Source organism: Emydura macquarii, unplaced genomic scaffold, assembly GCF_026122565.2.
Source record: "Emydura macquarii macquarii isolate MOO-44397 ecotype Brisbane River unplaced genomic scaffold, CSIRO-AGI_Emac_v2 contig_3231, whole genome shotgun sequence".
Taxonomy (NCBI): domain Eukaryota; kingdom Metazoa; phylum Chordata; order Testudines; family Chelidae; genus Emydura; species Emydura macquarii.
The window spans coordinates 694,543-713,050 of NW_027133368.1; the positions used below are offsets into that span (position 1 = coordinate 694,543).

At 46.3% G+C, this 18,508-nt stretch overlaps 2 protein-coding genes across 2 annotated transcripts in view; one reads left to right on the forward strand and one right to left on the reverse strand.

Annotated features, from left to right (window-relative positions):
- Positions 1-3,025, reverse strand: part of LOC137142554 (zinc finger protein 850-like) — a 33,447-nt gene extending 30,422 nt beyond the window's left edge. The window contains exons 1-2 of the mRNA XM_067531967.1: positions 2,936-3,025; positions 1,044-1,245 (exon numbers count right to left, since the gene is read on the reverse strand). Of these exons, the coding sequence (XP_067388068.1) occupies positions 1,044-1,182 (139 nt within the window). The 5' untranslated portion in view covers positions 1,183-1,245; positions 2,936-3,025. The remainder of the gene's footprint in view (positions 1-1,043; positions 1,246-2,935) is intronic.
- LOC137142568 (uncharacterized) overlaps positions 1-18,508 on the forward strand; it is a 195,859-nt gene that overhangs the window by 137,768 nt on the left and 39,583 nt on the right.

Consider the following 18,508-nt stretch of genomic DNA (forward strand, 5'->3'; position numbering starts at 1 on the left):
TACAATACTACTGCCTAGCCACTTATTGTCCATTGCGCATTTGATTTTTCCTTCCTAAGTGTAGCACTTTGGACGTGACTTGATTTATTCTTGACAAATCCAGGTTGGCTATTACTTATCACCATATCATCTTCTAGGTGCTTACAAACCGATTGTTTAACAATTTGTTTCAGAGTCTATGCAGGTATCAAAAGTTAGGGTGATTGGCCTATCATTCCCTGGGTCATCATTAAAAAGGGGAACAAAGATAAGTACCATGTTCACCCTTTTCCAGTCTGCTTAAGTACTATGTTTGGCCTTTTCTGGACCAGAGAAATGAAAACTGGGAGTTCCTATGGGGTTCAGAGACCCAGAAATTGGATGTTTAACTCTCTTGGGCTGCTTTGAAAGCCACATCCTCAGTGACTTGCAAGAGCTTCAGATAAGGAGCTTGTGGTAATGCTGGGAAGTGACCCCAGGTCTGCTGAGTCCCCAGGCAATGGCTGAAACACAAGAAGAGCCCTCCTCGGTTTTTTCTACTATAGCGATCGACCCCACAGAATACTCCCAGATCACAAATTCCTCCATACGCCCTCCCTCAGCCCCAGAACACAGCCCCTCTCACTGCAAGGAATCATCACAGCCAGGAAGAGACACCCGGACCAACATTCACCTTCCAAGAACTCAGCAGCTTGGCACAAGAGGTAGCTCTGGAAGCTCTAGTGGCAGCTGGACTCAGCCCTGTGACTCTAGTCCGTGCCCTTCCTGACTGGGTCAAGAACATCTGGGGCCTCCTGCTAACATGACTGGTTCATGCAGAATGTAGTCAAGATGGAGGTAAAGTGCATTTAAAAATCTTGGTTATAGGAAGGGTAGCACCATCAATATGTCCCTTAGTCTTCAGTCGTGGGGGAGGGAACAGTCTTACAGACACAGGATCTAAGGACTAACAGGGTTGATCCCCTCTGAAATATGGGGGACTAATAAGATTCCTGAAGAGAAGTCGACGCAGATGCTTCTGAAACCACACCGTTTCTGACCCCTGAGGGGGCAGGAATTCTTACCCAGCGAGGTCACAGTCTCATAATTCTCCTGCATGACATCCCCGTAAAGGGCTCTCTGTCCCGGGTCCAGCAGAGCCCATTCCCCCTTGGTGAAATACACAGCCACATCCTCGAAGGTCACCAACTCCGCTGCAGCCATTTCCCTTCCCTGCGTCTCCACAGATGGGATGAACTGGAGCAAATGTGTTCTTTATTCTGCAGCCTGTTAGGGTGAGAAGGGCAATTGGGGAGGTTTCAGAAGGGGTTTAATTCATTTCACACCCAGATTCCCTCCAGATTCTTTCCCTGCCAACAGACACTTTCAACTTTGTCATTCTGGAAGATGCTTGAGCCAAGACACAAAAAAAAGACAGCTTAAAGTTAGGTCCCAAGTCCATAGTCAGTTTTCTCAGTAAGTGGCCTGAGTTTCAAAAATGCTTAGCCTGCAACACTGGGTGTCAGTTCTGAGTGTCCAACGTTGCTGATAATCCGGCCAATGATTGACCTGCCTGAACACAGATGTAGGTGTCTATGTCAGGCTCCTGTCTTTAAAGACCCTGGCCCTCATCACTTTATTTATAGCACAGACCCAGCCCCTCCCACAAGAGCCAAACCCAGAGAGACTTTTAAACCCTATCAGTGACACGGAGTAGGTGAAGTCAATGGGACCACTGAGATGCTTTATATTAAATATGTTTGAGTGGTTGCAGGATGAGTTCCTAAAATTCATACAGTTTAAGGCCATAGAGGATGATGAGACTATCTAGTGTGACCTTCTGTATATCACAGTCCCTTACATTTTACCCCATTATCCCGTTCTGACCCCAATCACCTGCATTTGTCTAAAGCATATTTGTTAGAAAATCATCCAGTGATTATTTGAAGACATCAAGAGATGGAAAATCCACCCTTTCCTTTGGCACTTTGTCCTAGCGCTTAATCACTTCTGGGGTGGGAAGGTTTGGCCAAGCCCGGAAGCCTACACAGCAATGAAATAGCCCTTCAGTCGGCTAGCACGGGCCAGCACGGAGTTTTTCTTTGGCTGTATAGACAGACCCTCTGTGTGTCAAAAGCCTGGCTCTCTCACCAAGAGAAGTTAGTCCAGTAAAAGATATTACTGCACCCAGCTTGTCTCTCTAACAGGAATTCTTTCCCAGTCAAATGGGAAATTTCTACCCAATATCTTAAGACATCACAATGAGCTTTTCAACAAAGAAGTAAATGGCAACATTGTCCTTTGCTCTTTTCCCAGGCCCCGTCTCCAAAACAAGGTATGTTTTTTCATCAAGCTTTCAAATAAATTCACCCAGGACAAAAACTGTTTGCCTTAAAATGCACATAGGGACTGTCAGACCAGGCCCAACTAGTAACTCTGAACATGTTATAAGGAATGAAAAGATCCTTTAAACTGAAATTGTGCAGCTGACCTGTCACTGGCCGCCCCAGCGCTCACGGAAGGGCAGAATCCCAGGGGCGGCTCTGCGGGATCCCCCGGCACTGCCCCGGGGCAGCTCGTTCCCAGCAGCGCGGGGACCAGGCAGGGGCAGGAACCGGCTTCTCCTCGCTCCGCTCCTCACCTGGGCCCGGACAGTCAATCTGCCCCGGGGCTGCAGTGACTGGGGCTGGGCAGGGCCTGGGAGCCGGGAACCTCCCTCCCCGCTCATCGCCCCTCTGCCCCTGCCAGCCTCCCCCTGCCTCCTCCTCCCCTCCGGCCGGGAGACTCGCTCCCTGGCCCCTTCCCGGGGCTGGCTCGGCCCCTGCCGGCGCTAAGGGCAGCAGAGCCCGGCTGTGTCCGGGGGGCAGCAGCTCCGGGACCTGCAGAGCCCCGGGAGCAGAGATGGGGCGAGGAGGGGCGGTGGGGGCAGAGTCACTTTCCTGCCCGGCCCCGGCACGTTCCCCGGGGCTCCCCTCACCTGCAGCCTCCGGCTCGGGAGCTGGGGTCGGCAGTGCCCGGGGCTGCCCCAGGGGCTGGTTCCAGGGGCCGCAGAAAGTCCCCCCGGGCTGGGCACAGAGGGGTTCAGTGCAGGTCTCTGCCCGGCACAGACAGACCCCGCTGGGGGGAAGCAGCGGCAGCCGAGCTCCCAGATCACAGGGAGGCAGCAGCAGCAGCTACTGACCCAGGAAGTTCAATCCCCGCCCCTCCCCACCTGTGCAGCAGCGGAGACGCTTCCCCTTCCTTAGCACCAAGCAGACAGACAGAGCCGTCCGCCTTTACAGTGTTAACCCCTCCGCTGCTGCACGCCACCAGAATCTTTCTCTTTCCTGAACCGAGATAAACCCCAGTGTGTAGACAGAGCCCTGGAGCACTGTGCGCCCTGATGCCATCCAGGCTCGGAGTAGCCCCCTCTGGCTGTGATATTTGTTTTGTTGTCCCAGCAGGAATTGCCCCTTCTGCCTCGCCCCAGCCAGGGCTACTAGGTTTGGCTGATGACAGAGGAGGAATCAGGTGAGAAACTGTTTCCTGCAGCATTTGCTGGGATCTGGGGATGCTCAGTGGCATCTGCTGAAGCCGCTGCCCTCACTCTGCCCTCACTCCCATTCAGTCTGCTTCCTGCAGCCAAGAAATGGTGCTGCTAAAAGTGGGGCAGACAGAGAAAATGAAGGGGGAGGGATGGGGAGAATGTATGGAGCCGGTAAAAAATGTGTCCCAGAGGAGGGGAGAACTGGTGAAGGCAAAGAAGGAGAGGGGCAGATGAAGAAAAGTCTCATTTTATCATGGAATCCTAAAATTAACTCCACTGTTTCCATCCAAGCCTGCCTCACCTAAGGAGAAAGGATCCAACTAGATGACATCCGTGACTTCGAGTCAAAGTCTAAACACCTGGTGTTGCAGTCCACTTACCCACTAAAGCATCCCCTGGTAAATGACCAGAGGTCCAAACATCAACAAAAGCCAGATTTCACCCACCTTTCCTTTGCTGTCTCCCCTCCGCCTTTGTGTCTTCCTGCTTGTTAAAAACAGGAAAGGTCAATGCCCTTCACACATCAGGACTGAGAGTAAAACTAACCCTTTCCTTTTCAGGCCAAAAAGCTTATTAATGAAAAGAAGAGACTCTGGTAGCAAAGGAGAGGGACTGAGGGAGGGCCTGACTAAGTTTGTTTCCCATAATCACTCAGCCACAATTTCAGTTTAAAGGCTTGTTTTAATTCCTTACTGTGTGTGTGTGAAAACAATAAACTTTCAACTTGAATGAATGCTCTTGGGTGTTTGCCAAGTTAGCGAGTACATCCAAGGTCTCTGGTGAAATATAATCCTGAAGCGATGTGTCACAGTTCAGTGTTGGACAGGGAAAGCGTTTACAAACACCTTTAACTCCTTTGGCCTTTGAGATGAATATTAATATAACAGGTCACTGACCCCTAAGCCCACCAGAAAGTTACAGACCAAGTGCCTATGGGATTGCTATGGGGTAGGCCAGGATCCTAATCACTGGGTTATCAGTGCCCCCTCCCTCTTCCTGCCTACCAGACAGGTAGCAGCCTGGACTGGAGCTGAGCCTGGAGTCAGGTGGGCCTTGAACCCCAGCCTGGGCAGACCTCTGTTGAGAAATCACCTCTGCCACCCTTTCCAACTTCTGGGACAGGACCTGGTGCCACCTCTCTGCCCCTGTCTCTGGGGTGGGACCAGGCCGTTAGCAGGCCAAGAAGAGAGACAGACTCAGTGGGGTTGTAGATGCAACTTTGATCCCCCACCCCAAAAGGACACCCCTGCTTCCAAAATCAAGACCCATATTTTAAGTGAATACCCTCCTGCGCCTTTCCATTGGTCTCAGAAAATTCATTCCACTGCTATGTCCCAGCGTTTAAACCCCGGGCACCACATCGCTTCCAGCCATTAGCACATCCCCACACCCTGGAACACGGCTCCAGACATTCTGTCCAAGCCTGTTATTAATACTCTTAATAATGGATCACTGCCCTGCGGTCCAACCGCGCCAAGTCACCCCCTCTCCTCTGCAGAAAAGTCCATCTTGTTCTTACCCAGCTGTTCCTTCCCGGGGCTGGCTCGGCCCCTGCAGGCGCGAAGGGGAGCAGAGCCCAGCTGTGTCCAGGGGGGCAGCAGCTCCGGGACCCGCAGACCCCCGGGAACGCAGAGGGGTTCAGTGCAGGTCTCCGCCCGGCACAGACCCCGCTGGGGAGCAGCCGTTGCTCAGCCCGGGCTCCCCGATCACAATGGAGCCAGCAGCAGCGGCTAACCCAGGAAGTTCAACCCCTGATCGGAGCAGTAACATCAGCAGTAACTGAAGCTGCTTCCCTCACTCCCACCAGAACCGGCTTCTGCCAAACAAACACATGTGTGAGTGGGAAATCGGAGGGGAGAAATAGGCACCATGTGGACAAGGAGCAGGGTCAGACAAGTAAAATCAGGCACGGTGCAGGAGCTGGGGTTAGCTAAGGGGGAGATGCTCTCAGCACCCCCTCCCTATGGCGTGTTGCCAAAGCCTCAGAGTACCCCAAAGCCCAGACCAGGCAGCTCTGATCCAACGTCTTGAACTGCCAGAGGAGATTGGATTCAGTGAAATATTGGGTACACACACACAGACACACATACTGTGACCAATTCATGAGTGTCGCATATTTCCGCTGTCAGCTAATAGAGATGGACCATGCAGACACATATAACCTTAGAGCAGTTCACTCATTTGATTTATATGCTGTTCTGGGTGCCTGAACCAGACTCCTTTTCCTGTAATCCACTGAAATGTATTCTCAGTTCTTGTAATAATAATTTGTTTTAAAACAGTTATTTTTATAGGTCTGATTGTTCTTAGCATTCTGTCATTTACATTGGCTAACATTGTGCAGATGGGGGGTCATTTTGCTACCTTGCTTTTAAGAGTAAATCATCAAACAATTATTCATGTTAATATTAGTATGAATAGTTCTAATATTAATTGATGCTAGTAAATTAAACATCTCATGGTGTTTTTACTATAACACTACCTGTATTGTATTATTTTGTAATATACCCTTTTTCTATTTATTAGTATTATTACCACACAGCAGGTTAGTCCACACACAATTGGATCATCCTTTCTCTCTTGCGGACCAATACTACCAGAGAGGCCCCTGGACTGATGGATGACTGGATCACCTCTAAAATCAGCATGTCTTGGGCCTCCTACTCCAGGTCCTGGACTATTTTCCAAGTAACTCTGAAAGGGAAACACCTGATGGGACGATTTGCTCCTGTCTCCACAGGTAGATAGCCAGGTTAGTGAGCCCTGGCCTGCTGGGCGGCTGATACCTTTCTCATCTATCCAGTAATTTAGCGCTTTGGGTTTTGGTATTTTTCACCATTTACAATTGTGTGTAGAACTTACTTCCTAAATATTCTCTAAGGACACTATATTACCTTATATGATACTCATCTCAAAGGAAAATTTATACTGTAAATTTTACCAAATATAGATATACAGAATTGAAAACTCTAATAATTTTGAAAATGATTCATGCAGCAATACATTTTGAAATTTAAAAAAATATATTTTGAGTTGTTTATATTTGACTTTTTGTTTCTGAGTCTTTGGGCTGCACTAGCTTAATATTTTTAAGGCTCCCCCCCCCCCCAATCAGGAAGGCTAGAATCCCCCCGCCCCCTTTAATGGAACCAATCTCTTGCTTCCAACAACTTGTGCTTTCAGATAAACAACAAATATTGCTAGCTGTAATAAAATCCCGAGAGTTGGCAAGAAATACACAATATGTATTTGGTTACAGACACATGTATTACAGTGGTATGAATGGGAATACTCATACTCTGTAAAATTATGGAATTGTTTTTGGTGGGTTGTTTTTGTTTTTCTGGACAGAAGTTTTCATTTGCAAGCTGATATTGCAATCATTGATTAGCGGTTACCTATCCCATGGAATCTGTATACCTAAAATGGTAGATAATTCCTATAATATTTAATATGCTTTTGGGACTTCCATTAGTATGTAATCGTTTTCCCTTTTTAATGTAAAAATATTCTTCTTTTTGTAGCTAATTCTCCCATGCTGCAAGCATCAAAGCACATGTTTTACTCTTCTATTACTTCATTAGGTGCATTGATGTTATATTTTTCTCCAGAAGTATCTATATTTCTAATTAACATTTTACTTTTATAGAGTTTTCTCTATATGGCATACTTCTGTTACATTTCAAGCATTCCGTGTCACATTTCAGGGCAACCCCACCTGTATCTCCCGGCAGTGGCCCAGCAGAGGAACCAATTCTCAAGCTCCCAGCCATTGCCTCACGTAGCTGGAGATCTGCATCTCTCTCCCTCCTGTCTGAGGTATTTCCAGGCTGCAGTTCCCTGCCTCCAGTGTGTTATCCAGCACAGACAGGTTGCACAAAGAAACCTGCTTGCTTTCCCTTCAGAGATTAACAGATATAATTGCTACAATTATAAGGTACCATGCAGCACTTCCTAAGCAAGCCTGCTTTATTCTTAAGTTAAAAAGCATTACAAAGAAAACATATTGAAAATAATAAAAGAACCTACATGCCATGCTAATGAGCTTAGCAGAGTTATCCCCAATTCTAAGATAGATTCTGGCTTCAGCAGTCCTTCAACCTCTCTTTCACATTACCTACGGTACTATCTGGCTTCATGGACAGATGTGTCCCCTCAATTCTCCAACCTGGGTGCCTTTTATACTGCTTTGCTGGTCTGCCCACACACAGCCTCCTGCATGTAAATCATGCCCAGCACTACTGTATGAGTGCTCTTAGCCAGCTACTCCTGAATTATATTACTGAGTGACATCAGCAAATTACCAGTCTCAGACTTGTACAGAGTAATATGCATCTTCTACTGCCCAGCCCTCCTGGACAATACAAGCCTACAGAAAGGCCATCATTTTATTAACAGAAAATGCTAGGCACCAATCTATTATTTCAAATGGAAGTTCCCAAACACTTCAACCAAACACTGGCTTAGATAAAACAAGTGTATTAACTGCAGAAAGAAAGATTTTAAGTGATTACAAGTAATGAGCCATAAAAGTCAGAATTTGGCTACAAGAAAATAAAAGGTAAAACACAACTCATATCTATCATCATAAACTACATGAATTCTAAGCAATTTGTTTCTCTCACCACGGGAGTTTTGCAGTCTTACTGGCTGGATGCCTTTCAGCCAGGACTCTTTCCCCAGTCCAATGCTCCTTTCCTTGTTCTTCAGGCATTTTGGATGTCATGGGCAGGAGAGATCAGCTGGGGAATTTGCTCCCCTTTCTTATAGCAAGTCTCTTCTTTGAGAATCATCTCCAGCTGGGGTTCAGGTGAGTCTGTGTGCACAGGAACCTCCAGCTGTTCCATTGCCAAGATGTAAATTTCTCACTTACACCTGGCGTTTCAGGTTTTGCAAATGTTTTTTGTAGGTCACCCAAGTCTCGCAGCGGTAGGGGAGCGCTGGAATTACTTCTGCTTTGTAAACGAAGAGTCGGTGTGTGTTCTAATATCATGGTTATTGAACACTCGGTGAGACAGTCTGCCGAAGGCAAGGCTGGCACCGCAGATTCTGTGTTGAATTTCGACATCTATATTTGCCCTTGTGAGATATGGCTACCAAGGTAGGCAAAGTGTTCTACATTTTCCAGCTCGTCTCTGTCAGTGTAGATCTTCCTTGCTTGGTCTGATGATTGACCAAGAGCAGGCTGGTGGAGGACTTTTGTTTTGCCAATGTTCCGAGTTAGTCCTAGGTTTTTATACACTTCAGAGAAGCTGTTTGTGAATCCTCCAATGAGTGCGCCACTAAAGCACAACCATTTACGTACTGGAGTTCAGTTATTACTGCTGATTTTACTTTAGTTCTGGCACGGGAGCGAGAGAGGTTGAAAAGGTTGCCATCGGCCCAATATTGGATGCCAATGCCCGGCGGCAGATGGTCTTGGATTAGCGTTTTCATAGCTGCTAGGAAAATGGAGAAGAGAATGGGTGCGACTTGCTTTACGCCACTTTGGTTGGCAAAGGGCTAAGAGGTAGACCCACTGCAAGGATGGAAGCAGTCAATTGGCCATGATCATTGAACTTGACTTTGAAATAAATAAACGTTTATTGAAGTAATCAAAACTGATAGAAGAAAGCAGTAAAAAATAAAATCAGCGAGGATTGAACTAATGATATCACACCAGATATAGAAAGGTAAATAAAATGAGTGTTACAATATTTCGATGCCTAAACAGCCTCTAAACTAACTTGGTATTCTAAAATAGAAAGTAAATTAAAACTAGACTAGTGGTACAAAACTGAGTATAAAATTAAAAAAACAAAAACAAAAACCCGATGAGTATTAACCAAAATGGTATGACTTAGGATGCTAACATCAGCAGGTTGTTCCCTCTAAATAAAATGCACTCCTAGCTAAGCATTAGTAACAGAATTCAACAGCTACATTTAAAAAAATATTATCAGATAACAAAGTATAAACTCAATGAAGTAACGAGACTACAACAATTTTTATTCAATTTGATATTAAAATTTTTAAACTCAAAATGAATTTAAATGAAACAAAGCAGGTTGGATAAGACAACAGAACTGAAAGAAGCATCAAATTCACAAAAACTACAAAACCATTACTTTACTACTTCTTTTACTCTTAGTTGAAAACACACAACACAACTGAAGTTATGTAAAATATTCTAAATTTAAAGCGCGCACACACAAAAACTGAAGTGAGATTTTGAAGTTGAAAGATAGCTTCTCTCACTCTCACGCACAACATAATGTCCCAAGGGAGAGAAATCTAAGGATGCTTCTCTCTCTGGCAGGTAATTCTCACTCACACATGCAAAGAGTGAAAGGGTGAGTGTAAGATACAGGGCAGAGCAGAACAGTGATTGACAAAGTTGCTTTTGTTTAGTAATACTTCAAATTAGGACTTGAGCTGAAACAAGATGACAAAATTATGAATGTCCCCAAACTGACAGTAACACAATAAGCACAGCTGAGATTTAGTTTTGTCCTCATCAAACTGAAGATTTGAAGGGTAGCCCTTTTAAAGCAGTAAGTCAGATAATTTAGTAAGCCAAGTTCAGTATGGCTGGCACCACACACACCCAAGGTGCGAACAATAAATCTGGCAGTTACCGGTGACAACAAACAGTTTAAAGCAACACAAAATCTGGTTTCGTTACAAAGCTATGTTTAAGCCAGTTATATTTTTAGGAGAATCTTAAACTTCTTTAAGTTCTAGTTCTCTGAAGCACAGAAATTCCCTATGGAATTTTAGCATTAAGCCTTGATTTCCTAAATCCTTCTGCACTTTTAAGCAGGTGCAATTTCTCACCCTTCCTTCTGTTGTTCAATGTAGTGTCTTCTTCGTGGCGGGACTGAGGACCTTAGAGTCATTACAGAAAGGGGACGGGACCCGATGTCAACCGTATTATAGGTAGATACCATGACCAGCAGGCTGTAGAGTCATTCTTACTCCCTCTGGCCCAATGACTCTTTAAATATTTATACACCGTGGAATTTGTTTGCTAGGAGAGATTGAGATCATCCCACAGCTCGGGCACTCTCCTGAGAAGTGGAAGATACATGTACAGATACTTTTGCTTCATTAGGAGGAGGGCAGGCTTGAACTGAGTATCTCCCACATTGTGGGTGAGCTCCCTACCCACTGGACTAAAGTTATGAAGCAAACCCTCCCACCCCCGCCATTCTGCCCCACCCCCACCAGCTGTTTTGTACAGCCTTAGGAAGTCTCTGAACATGCCTACTATGTCTGGCCCCAACAGCAGAGAAGAGACTAACTTCCCTGGTTCGTAAATTGCAAGCAGAGGCTGGCGAAGGTTTCCACCAGAGTGACGGGACTTAGAAGATGCCTCACTTATCAGCCTCTTCCCTGGCTAGTTTTGAATCGCATTCTAAGCCATCTATCCAAGGTTGCTTTAACAAAGCAAAGTTGTACTGATTAATTTATTTATTTTAAGATGCATGGGTTGTTTTTTTTTAAGGAGTTGTGGCCTCCTGTATTTTTTTGCTTAATTCTACAGAGTCGATATTTTTCCGTTTTTTTTGGGGGGGGGGAGGGGGAGTTGTCCTTTGACCACGCCCCTCTTCCTACCCAGAATGACTGATCAACACCACCTGTCTGCTGCTCTCTAACCCCTCTGTCAATTCTACCTGACAGCCCCAGGCTGTAATGACTTTTTTTAAAAAGTGAATATACGGTCATGATTAGCCATCCCGCTAACTCCTAAAAAGAAGATAAGATCATGAATTTGGCAGATAGATTTGTTGTGGCTATTTAAAGAGCAATTTTTTTCTCTCTTTTTCAAATTCAGGAATGGTTTGTAGAGGACTTTAGTATGGGTTAGGTTTCAGATGGGTTTAGTTTCTCTTCCTGGAACTGTGCTACTACAATTCCTTCTTGTATAGCCATCAGCTCAGATACGAGAGGGCAGGGGTCCAAAATACGGGGGGCACTTCTTGTCCCACAGCATGGAAGAAGACAGTTTCACTTCTGTCTGGGAGTCAATGATGTTCCTCCCCTGAGCAAACAGCATCTACACTCTGCTGGGAACATTAGTCCTAGTGGTGTGAGTCAGATATAAGTGGCTGGTGGTGTGGGGGGTGGGTGGGCACAGAGAGTGGATGGGTTGGTGTATGAGGGAGGTGTGTGTCTGGGGGGAGAGCTATGGAAGTATTGCTATGTAACAAACAAATCTCATCACAAGGTGGGAATCTTATCACAGCTTCTTGGTGTACATGACTCTTAAAGGAAAATTATTTCATTCTTAGCTTTAATAACAATGGCACGTCCCTGTTACATGGCCACTCCAGCCCGGTCTGACCCTCTGAGATGTGTAAGACTCGACAAGGGTGTTATTCACTTGGCCCTTTCCTAGCCAGAACATTTCTAGGAGTGGTGTCCTGGGTGGTTTCTGTGACGTGCAATGAGATTTGAGCTTGCACTGAAGCCTTTCCCACATTCAACACACTTATACCATCTCTTTTCCTTGTGTGGGTTCTCTGATGCTTAATAAGGGTTGATTTCCGACTGAAGCTTTTCCTGCAGTCAGAGCAATTATAGGGTCTCTCTCCTGTGTGGATTCTCTGGTGTTGAATAAGGTTGGAGCTTTGACTGAAGCTTTTCCTGCACTCATTGCATTTGTAGGGTCTCTCCTCAATGTGGGTTCTCTGGTGATTACAAAGGGCTGAGCTGCTACAAAATTTTTTCCCACAGTCAAGGCACTTATAGGGTCTCTCTCCACTGTGGATTCTCTGATGTTTCTTAAGGGCTGAGCTCACACTGAAGCTTTTCCCACATTCGGGGCATTTAAAGGGTTTCTCCGCCAAGTGGATTCTCTTGTGCGTAATAAGAGTTGACTTCAGTCTGAAGCTTTCCCCGCAGTCAGGGCACTTATAGAGTCTCTCTCCCATGTGAATTCTCTGATGTGTATATAGGTTTGAGCTCTGACTAAAGCTTTTCCCACACTCACTGCATTTGTAGGGTTTCTCCCCCGTGTGAGTTCTCTGGTGATTAGTGAGCTGTGCACTGTGACTGAAGCTTTTCCCACACTCAGGGCAGATATAGGGTCTCTCTTGTGTGTGGATTCTCTGATGTGATAGAAGGGTTGATCTCTGACTGAAGCTTTTCCCGCACTTGAGACATTCATAGGGTCTCTCTCCTGTGTGGGTTCTCTGATGTGACAGAAGATTTGAACTCTGATTGAAGGTTTTCCCACACTCATGGCATTTGTAGGGTTTCTCTCCTGTGTGGATTCTCTGATGCTGAATAAGGTTGGAGCTCACACTGAAGCTTTTCCCACACTCGGGGCACTCATAGGGTCTCTCTCCTGTGTGGGTTCTCTGATGTAATAGAAACTTTGAGCTCACATTGAAGCTTTTCCCACACACACGGCATTTGTAAGGTTTCTCTCCCGGGTGGACTTTCTGATGCTGAATAAGGATTAAGCTCTGACTGAAGCTTTTCCCACAGTCACCACCTATGTAAGGTGCTTCTCCAGTGGGGATTCTCTGTTGGATCGTTTCTTTGATTTTCTTGACTCCTCTGCTCCTGTGAGTGGATTTACCCCGTCTCTCCTCTGAGTGGTCTCCCTGCTGATTCTCTGGCCGGCGCTGACTGTCATGGGCTTCTCCCTCCTCAGGACTCTGGAAAACATCCGCTTTGGCTCTTCCTGATTCTGTCCTATGTGGTTCTATTCGCTCCGGACCTTCCCGTTTAGACTTCTCGTTCTCATTTACTGTCCCATCACCTGCCGGGACAGAGAGAGAATCCAGACATGAGTCATTCTTTGTGTTGGGGGGAAATGTACCTCAGAAAGGGGAACAAGAAAGAGGGGAACAAACCAAAATAACTGCTGGGGAGATTGAAGCATCCTGAGCTGATCCTACCCACCTCCTCACACCCCACCCCAGAGGAGAGAGGAGGGGACCCATCCTTCCTCCACATCTTCTGAGTATAGAGGAAGGCAGGGGCTGAAGAGGCTGGGTGAAAATGCATAAATGACATCTGCCAGGAGGATACAATAATTGATTTCTGAATCATTTTAGCTGATCCCTTACCCATGCGGGGATCTTTCGAGGTCTCCCTTTCTTTGCAGCCCTGGAGATCGGGAACCCACGGCTCCTCCCCTTGCTCGAGCCGGAAGATCATTTCAGGCTTAGAAATTGGGAATCCTACTTGGGAGGGCAAGGAAACAAGTGTTGATCATGTTCATTAAGCTCAGTGATGTCACTCCTTCCAGACCCAGGGTCTGAGTAGCCCACCCAGAGTGGGTCCTTCCTCTCCCCCCTCCGCCCCCAACCCCATGGGGACTGAGCTATAAATCTTACAAAATCCCATGATGCACTGTTCTGGAGCAAGGCTTCATGCACTTTGCCTGGGGAATGGTGCTAATGTATTCCTCAGGGGAGCTGAGCTCAGTGACTACACTCTGGAGGTATCTGGGGTCATCATCACTGCCAGTCACACCTCCCCCTTTCACACACCCATGTCCCTTCCCAAATAAAGCCAGGACAGGAAGATATTACTTGGACTGTGAACATTTTGGGATGGGGATTCTCCTAGTGTGTATCTGTGCAGCACCTGGCTCGACAGGGCTGAGATCCTTGATTCCAGTGCTTCTCCAATTCAAATTGTTCAGAAATAAACAGAGGGAATAGCACCCTGGGCCTGGAAAAAAAGATCACTAGACACCTGCCCCCTGTCCAGTGCAGAGAGCAAAGATCCTCCTTTCATGAGTCATGATAGACTAGGCACTAGGGCCTTCAGGTTGATCAATGGTCATTCAGCCCTTCCCCGTCGTGCATGAGACACCCTTTGCCTCTGCAAGTGTCTGGCTGTCTCACACCTCAGGCCTGGCGCTGGCTCTCCTCACCCCCTCAATCTGCTCCATATAGCGCAGACCCGGAGAGGATGCTCTGGAGATGGAGTAAACATTCTCCTACTGCCTTGGCTCAGATCAGGGAATCATAGAAATGTACTGCAGGAAAGTACCACATGAGATTATCTATCCCAGATCCTCACACAGAGACAGAACCAAGTATCCCTAGATCAACCCTGACAAGTGTTTGTCCAACCTGTTCTTAAAGACCTCCACTGACTGGGGCCTGGTCTACACTACACATTTTGGGTGACAAATGGCAGCTCACATAGTAGACCTAATTATGTCAGTGTTCACACTACAGCGTTCCTCCCACCGTTGTAAGTGCCCCACTACACTGACATAACAACTCCATCTCCATGAGAGGCGTAGGCCTTATGTCAGTGTAGTTAAGGTGATGCAGTGTTGGTGTAGACGCTGTGTTATTTACATGGGCTGTTACCTCTCTTGTAAATTTCATGGCTCCAGCTGTGAAATTGACAAGAAAGCCTTTTGCTTCCTTGGAGAGCTGGACAGCTCCCCTGGGCTCCCAGCTGGAAGCTGTGGGCTAGACCCTGCTCTTGGCTGAGAGCCAGGGAGAGAAGCCCAGATGTCTGGACTCTGCTCCAGGCAGGGAGTCGGGGCAAGAATGGATTCCGCTCAGTTTTTAGTGTAGACATACCCTGGGATTTCACAACTTCCCTTGGAAACCTGTTCCACTACTTAACTGTCTTTATAGGTGGACAGGTTTTCCTAATATCTAACCTAAATCTCCCTTGCTGTGGGTAAGCCCATCACTTCTTGTCCTGCCTTCTGTGGACACAGAGAACAATTGATCACTGTCCTCTTTATAACATCCCTTAACATATTTGAAGACTGGCGACAGGTCTTCCACTTACTCTTCTTTTCTCAAGACTAAACATGGCCACTGCTTCCTGCATTTTCTCATAGGATAGTGCGTGTTTCTATAACTTTCATCATTTTGTTGCTCTCCTCTGGATTTTCTCCAATTGTCTACATCTTTCCTAAAGCATGGCACCCAGAAACAGCCACAATATTCCAACTGAGGCCTCACCAGCGCTACGCAGAGAGGAACAATTACCTTCTGTGTCTTACCTATGACACTCCTGTTAATACATCCTAGAATGGTATTAGCCTGCTTTACAATTACACACATTGTTGGCTCACATTCAATTTGTGATCCACTATAATCCGCAGATTCTTTTCTGCATTACTACTGCCCAGCCAGTTATTCTCCGTTGTGGATTTGTGCATTTGATTTGTCCTTCCTCAGTGTAGCCATCCCTCTGCAGGTTAGCTACAGGAACATGTCAACCTTCGAGCCCTCCGATTATGTCCCTGGAGTGCCCAGCCATGGTCTGCGGGACACTCTCAGTATTCACTGATCCGTTGCTTCCAAAGAAACAGGGCTCCCCGGCTTTCCAGTCACACCTCAGCTCACCAATCCACTAAACTCACAGCACTTATATTTAATTATATTGAAATCAAGCATAAGTTTATTGAACAAAGAATAGAAATTCCAGTGAAAGCAACTGGATGTATAGAAACGAATGGTCACGTCAAACCCTAATTCCAACCTTAATTTTCTATAATTCTATGACACCCAGTGGGTTCCTGGCCCTTGCTAGAGACCTCACATGTCACCCTTCAGTGAACTGTTACGTAGATCTCTGACCCAAAGGATTCCTGTCAAACTTTATGCACCCTGTGTCCTTTGCCAGTTGGTACCATGGGGTCCCTGGGTCACACCCTTCTCACCCTCCATGGTCCTGGGGTACCTGCAGGAGCTAAAGCAGGAACAGAGAAAGCTGGTGATGGGTTACTCATGAGCAGAGAGAGAGACTTCAGGAAAGGGATTCTTGCAACTCTGACATCACAGTTGCTGCTGCGGGAGACCAAGATTATTAATTACGGCAGCACCTGGAATCTCCCGTGGAAATCAGGACCCCATTGTGCTATCATGGTATTTATATGGGCCTCCATTACCATAGTAACTGAGCTCCGCACGGTAATAAACATAATTATCCCTTCACCCCTGTGAAATAGGAAGGTGCATTGATAGCTATTATTCAGGTAGGGGACTGAAGCACAGACGGTCTATGTGACTTGCAAAAGGCCACAGGGGAAGTCTGTGGCAGAATAGAGAACTGAGCCCGGGTCTCTGACAACTGAGTCCAGATCCAGATTGTCTGGGCCACCCTCCAGACAATCACACAGGGACAGACAGCCCCTGCTCCAAGGACATTTCAATGTAAAAAGGCAAGACAAGAGAGTGGGTTATTTTCTCCATTTCACAGAGGGGGAAATGGGGACCAGAGAGGCTAAAACTGGGAGTTTCTAAAGGGCCCAGAATCAACAAGGGTTGGATGTTTAACTCTACTAGGGCCACACTCTCACTGACTTACAAGAGGTCAGCACCACAAATGAGCCCAGTGCAGAGTCTGAAACACAAAAGAGCCCTCCTCATTTTTTTCTGCTACAGTGACACAGTGCACCCTCAGCCCCAGAAACCAGAGCTTCTGCCTGTGACAAACCAACATTTCCCAGAGATCAACCATGGCCAGGAAGAGACACCGGGACCAACACCCTCCTGCCTAGAATTCAGTACGCTGGCACAAGAGGCAGCCCGGAAGGTGCTAAAGCAGCTGGACCTAGCCGCATAACACTGGCCTGTGCCCCTTCTGGCTGGTAGAAGAGTTGAGAACATCTAGCTGAGGCAGAACATGGGCAAGCTGGAGGTGAAGCACATCTGAAAATCTAGCCCTTATGGGGACATAGGCAAAGCTGAGTCATGAGACGCTTGTCCATCTTTGAGAACCCAGAAGATGGAACTCAACTTGGGAAGGAGGAATAGAGAGTTCAGGAAAGGGGAGCACCATCATTATGTCCCTGGATCTCCTGTCCTATGGGAGGGGATGCGGAGGGAATGGTCTCAGTATCTGGGGATAATTGGGACTGATCCCTCTGAAATCTGGGGTACCAATGAAGAATCTTGGATGCTTCAGAGAACCCCCAGCTTCTAATACCCTAGGAGACAGGAATACTTACCCAGCGAGGTCACAGTCTCATAATTCTCCTGCATGACGTCCCTGTACAGGGCTCTCTGACCTGGGTCCAGCAGAGCCCATTCCCCCTTGGTGAAATACACAGCCACCTCCTCAAAGGTCACCAGCTCCTCTGAAGGCATTTTTCTCCTTTGGGAACAAACTGGATCAAATGTGGATTTTATTCTGCAGCCTGTCAGGGTGAGAAGGGCAATTGGGGAGGATTTAGAAGGGGTTAAGTACATTTCACACCCCGATTAATTCCCTGTTGACAGACATTCTAGACTCTGCCATGCTGGGAAAATGCTTGAGCCCAGATATTTAAAAAAATCACCTAAAGTTAGGTCCCAAAACCATATTCAATTCTCTCAATAAATGGCCTGAGTTTCAAAAACAGTGAGCCTGCAACAACGGGGTGTGGTTCTGAGTGTCCAGCTTTGCTGATAATCTGGCCAATTAATCAGCTGCCTGACCACAGATGTACATTACGCTCCTACTTCTAGAAATCCTGGACTTCATCACTTTATTTATAACACAGACCCAGTCCCGCATACAAGGACTAAACCCACAGAGACTTTGTAAAACCCTGTGAGTGACAGAGATTAAATGAAATCAATGAGACCATGAATATGCTAAATATTAAACATATATATGAGTTTTTGTGGGATGAGCTCCTAAGATTCATAGAGTTTTTAACCTAGAAGGTACCAGTAGATCATCTACTCTGATCTCCTCTAGGCTACAGCCCATTACATTTTACCCCATTACCCCATACTGATCCCAATAACCTATATTTGCCTAAAGCATATTTTCCAGAAAGTCATCCAGTGTTGATCTAAAGACATCAAGAGCCGGAGAATCCACCACTTCCTTTGTTCCAATCATAAATCAGCTTCATTATTGAAAATGTATGCTTAATTTCTAATCTGAATCTAGCTTCAGTTTCCAGCTATGGGTTCATTTTAGGCCTTTAGCCACTAGATTAAAGAGTGCTTTAGTAATTATTACAAAATTATTCCCTCTCTGAGGAGACCTATACCACCTCTTAGTTTTCAACATATTTATTCTTTTATGATAAACTACACATATTGAGCTTTT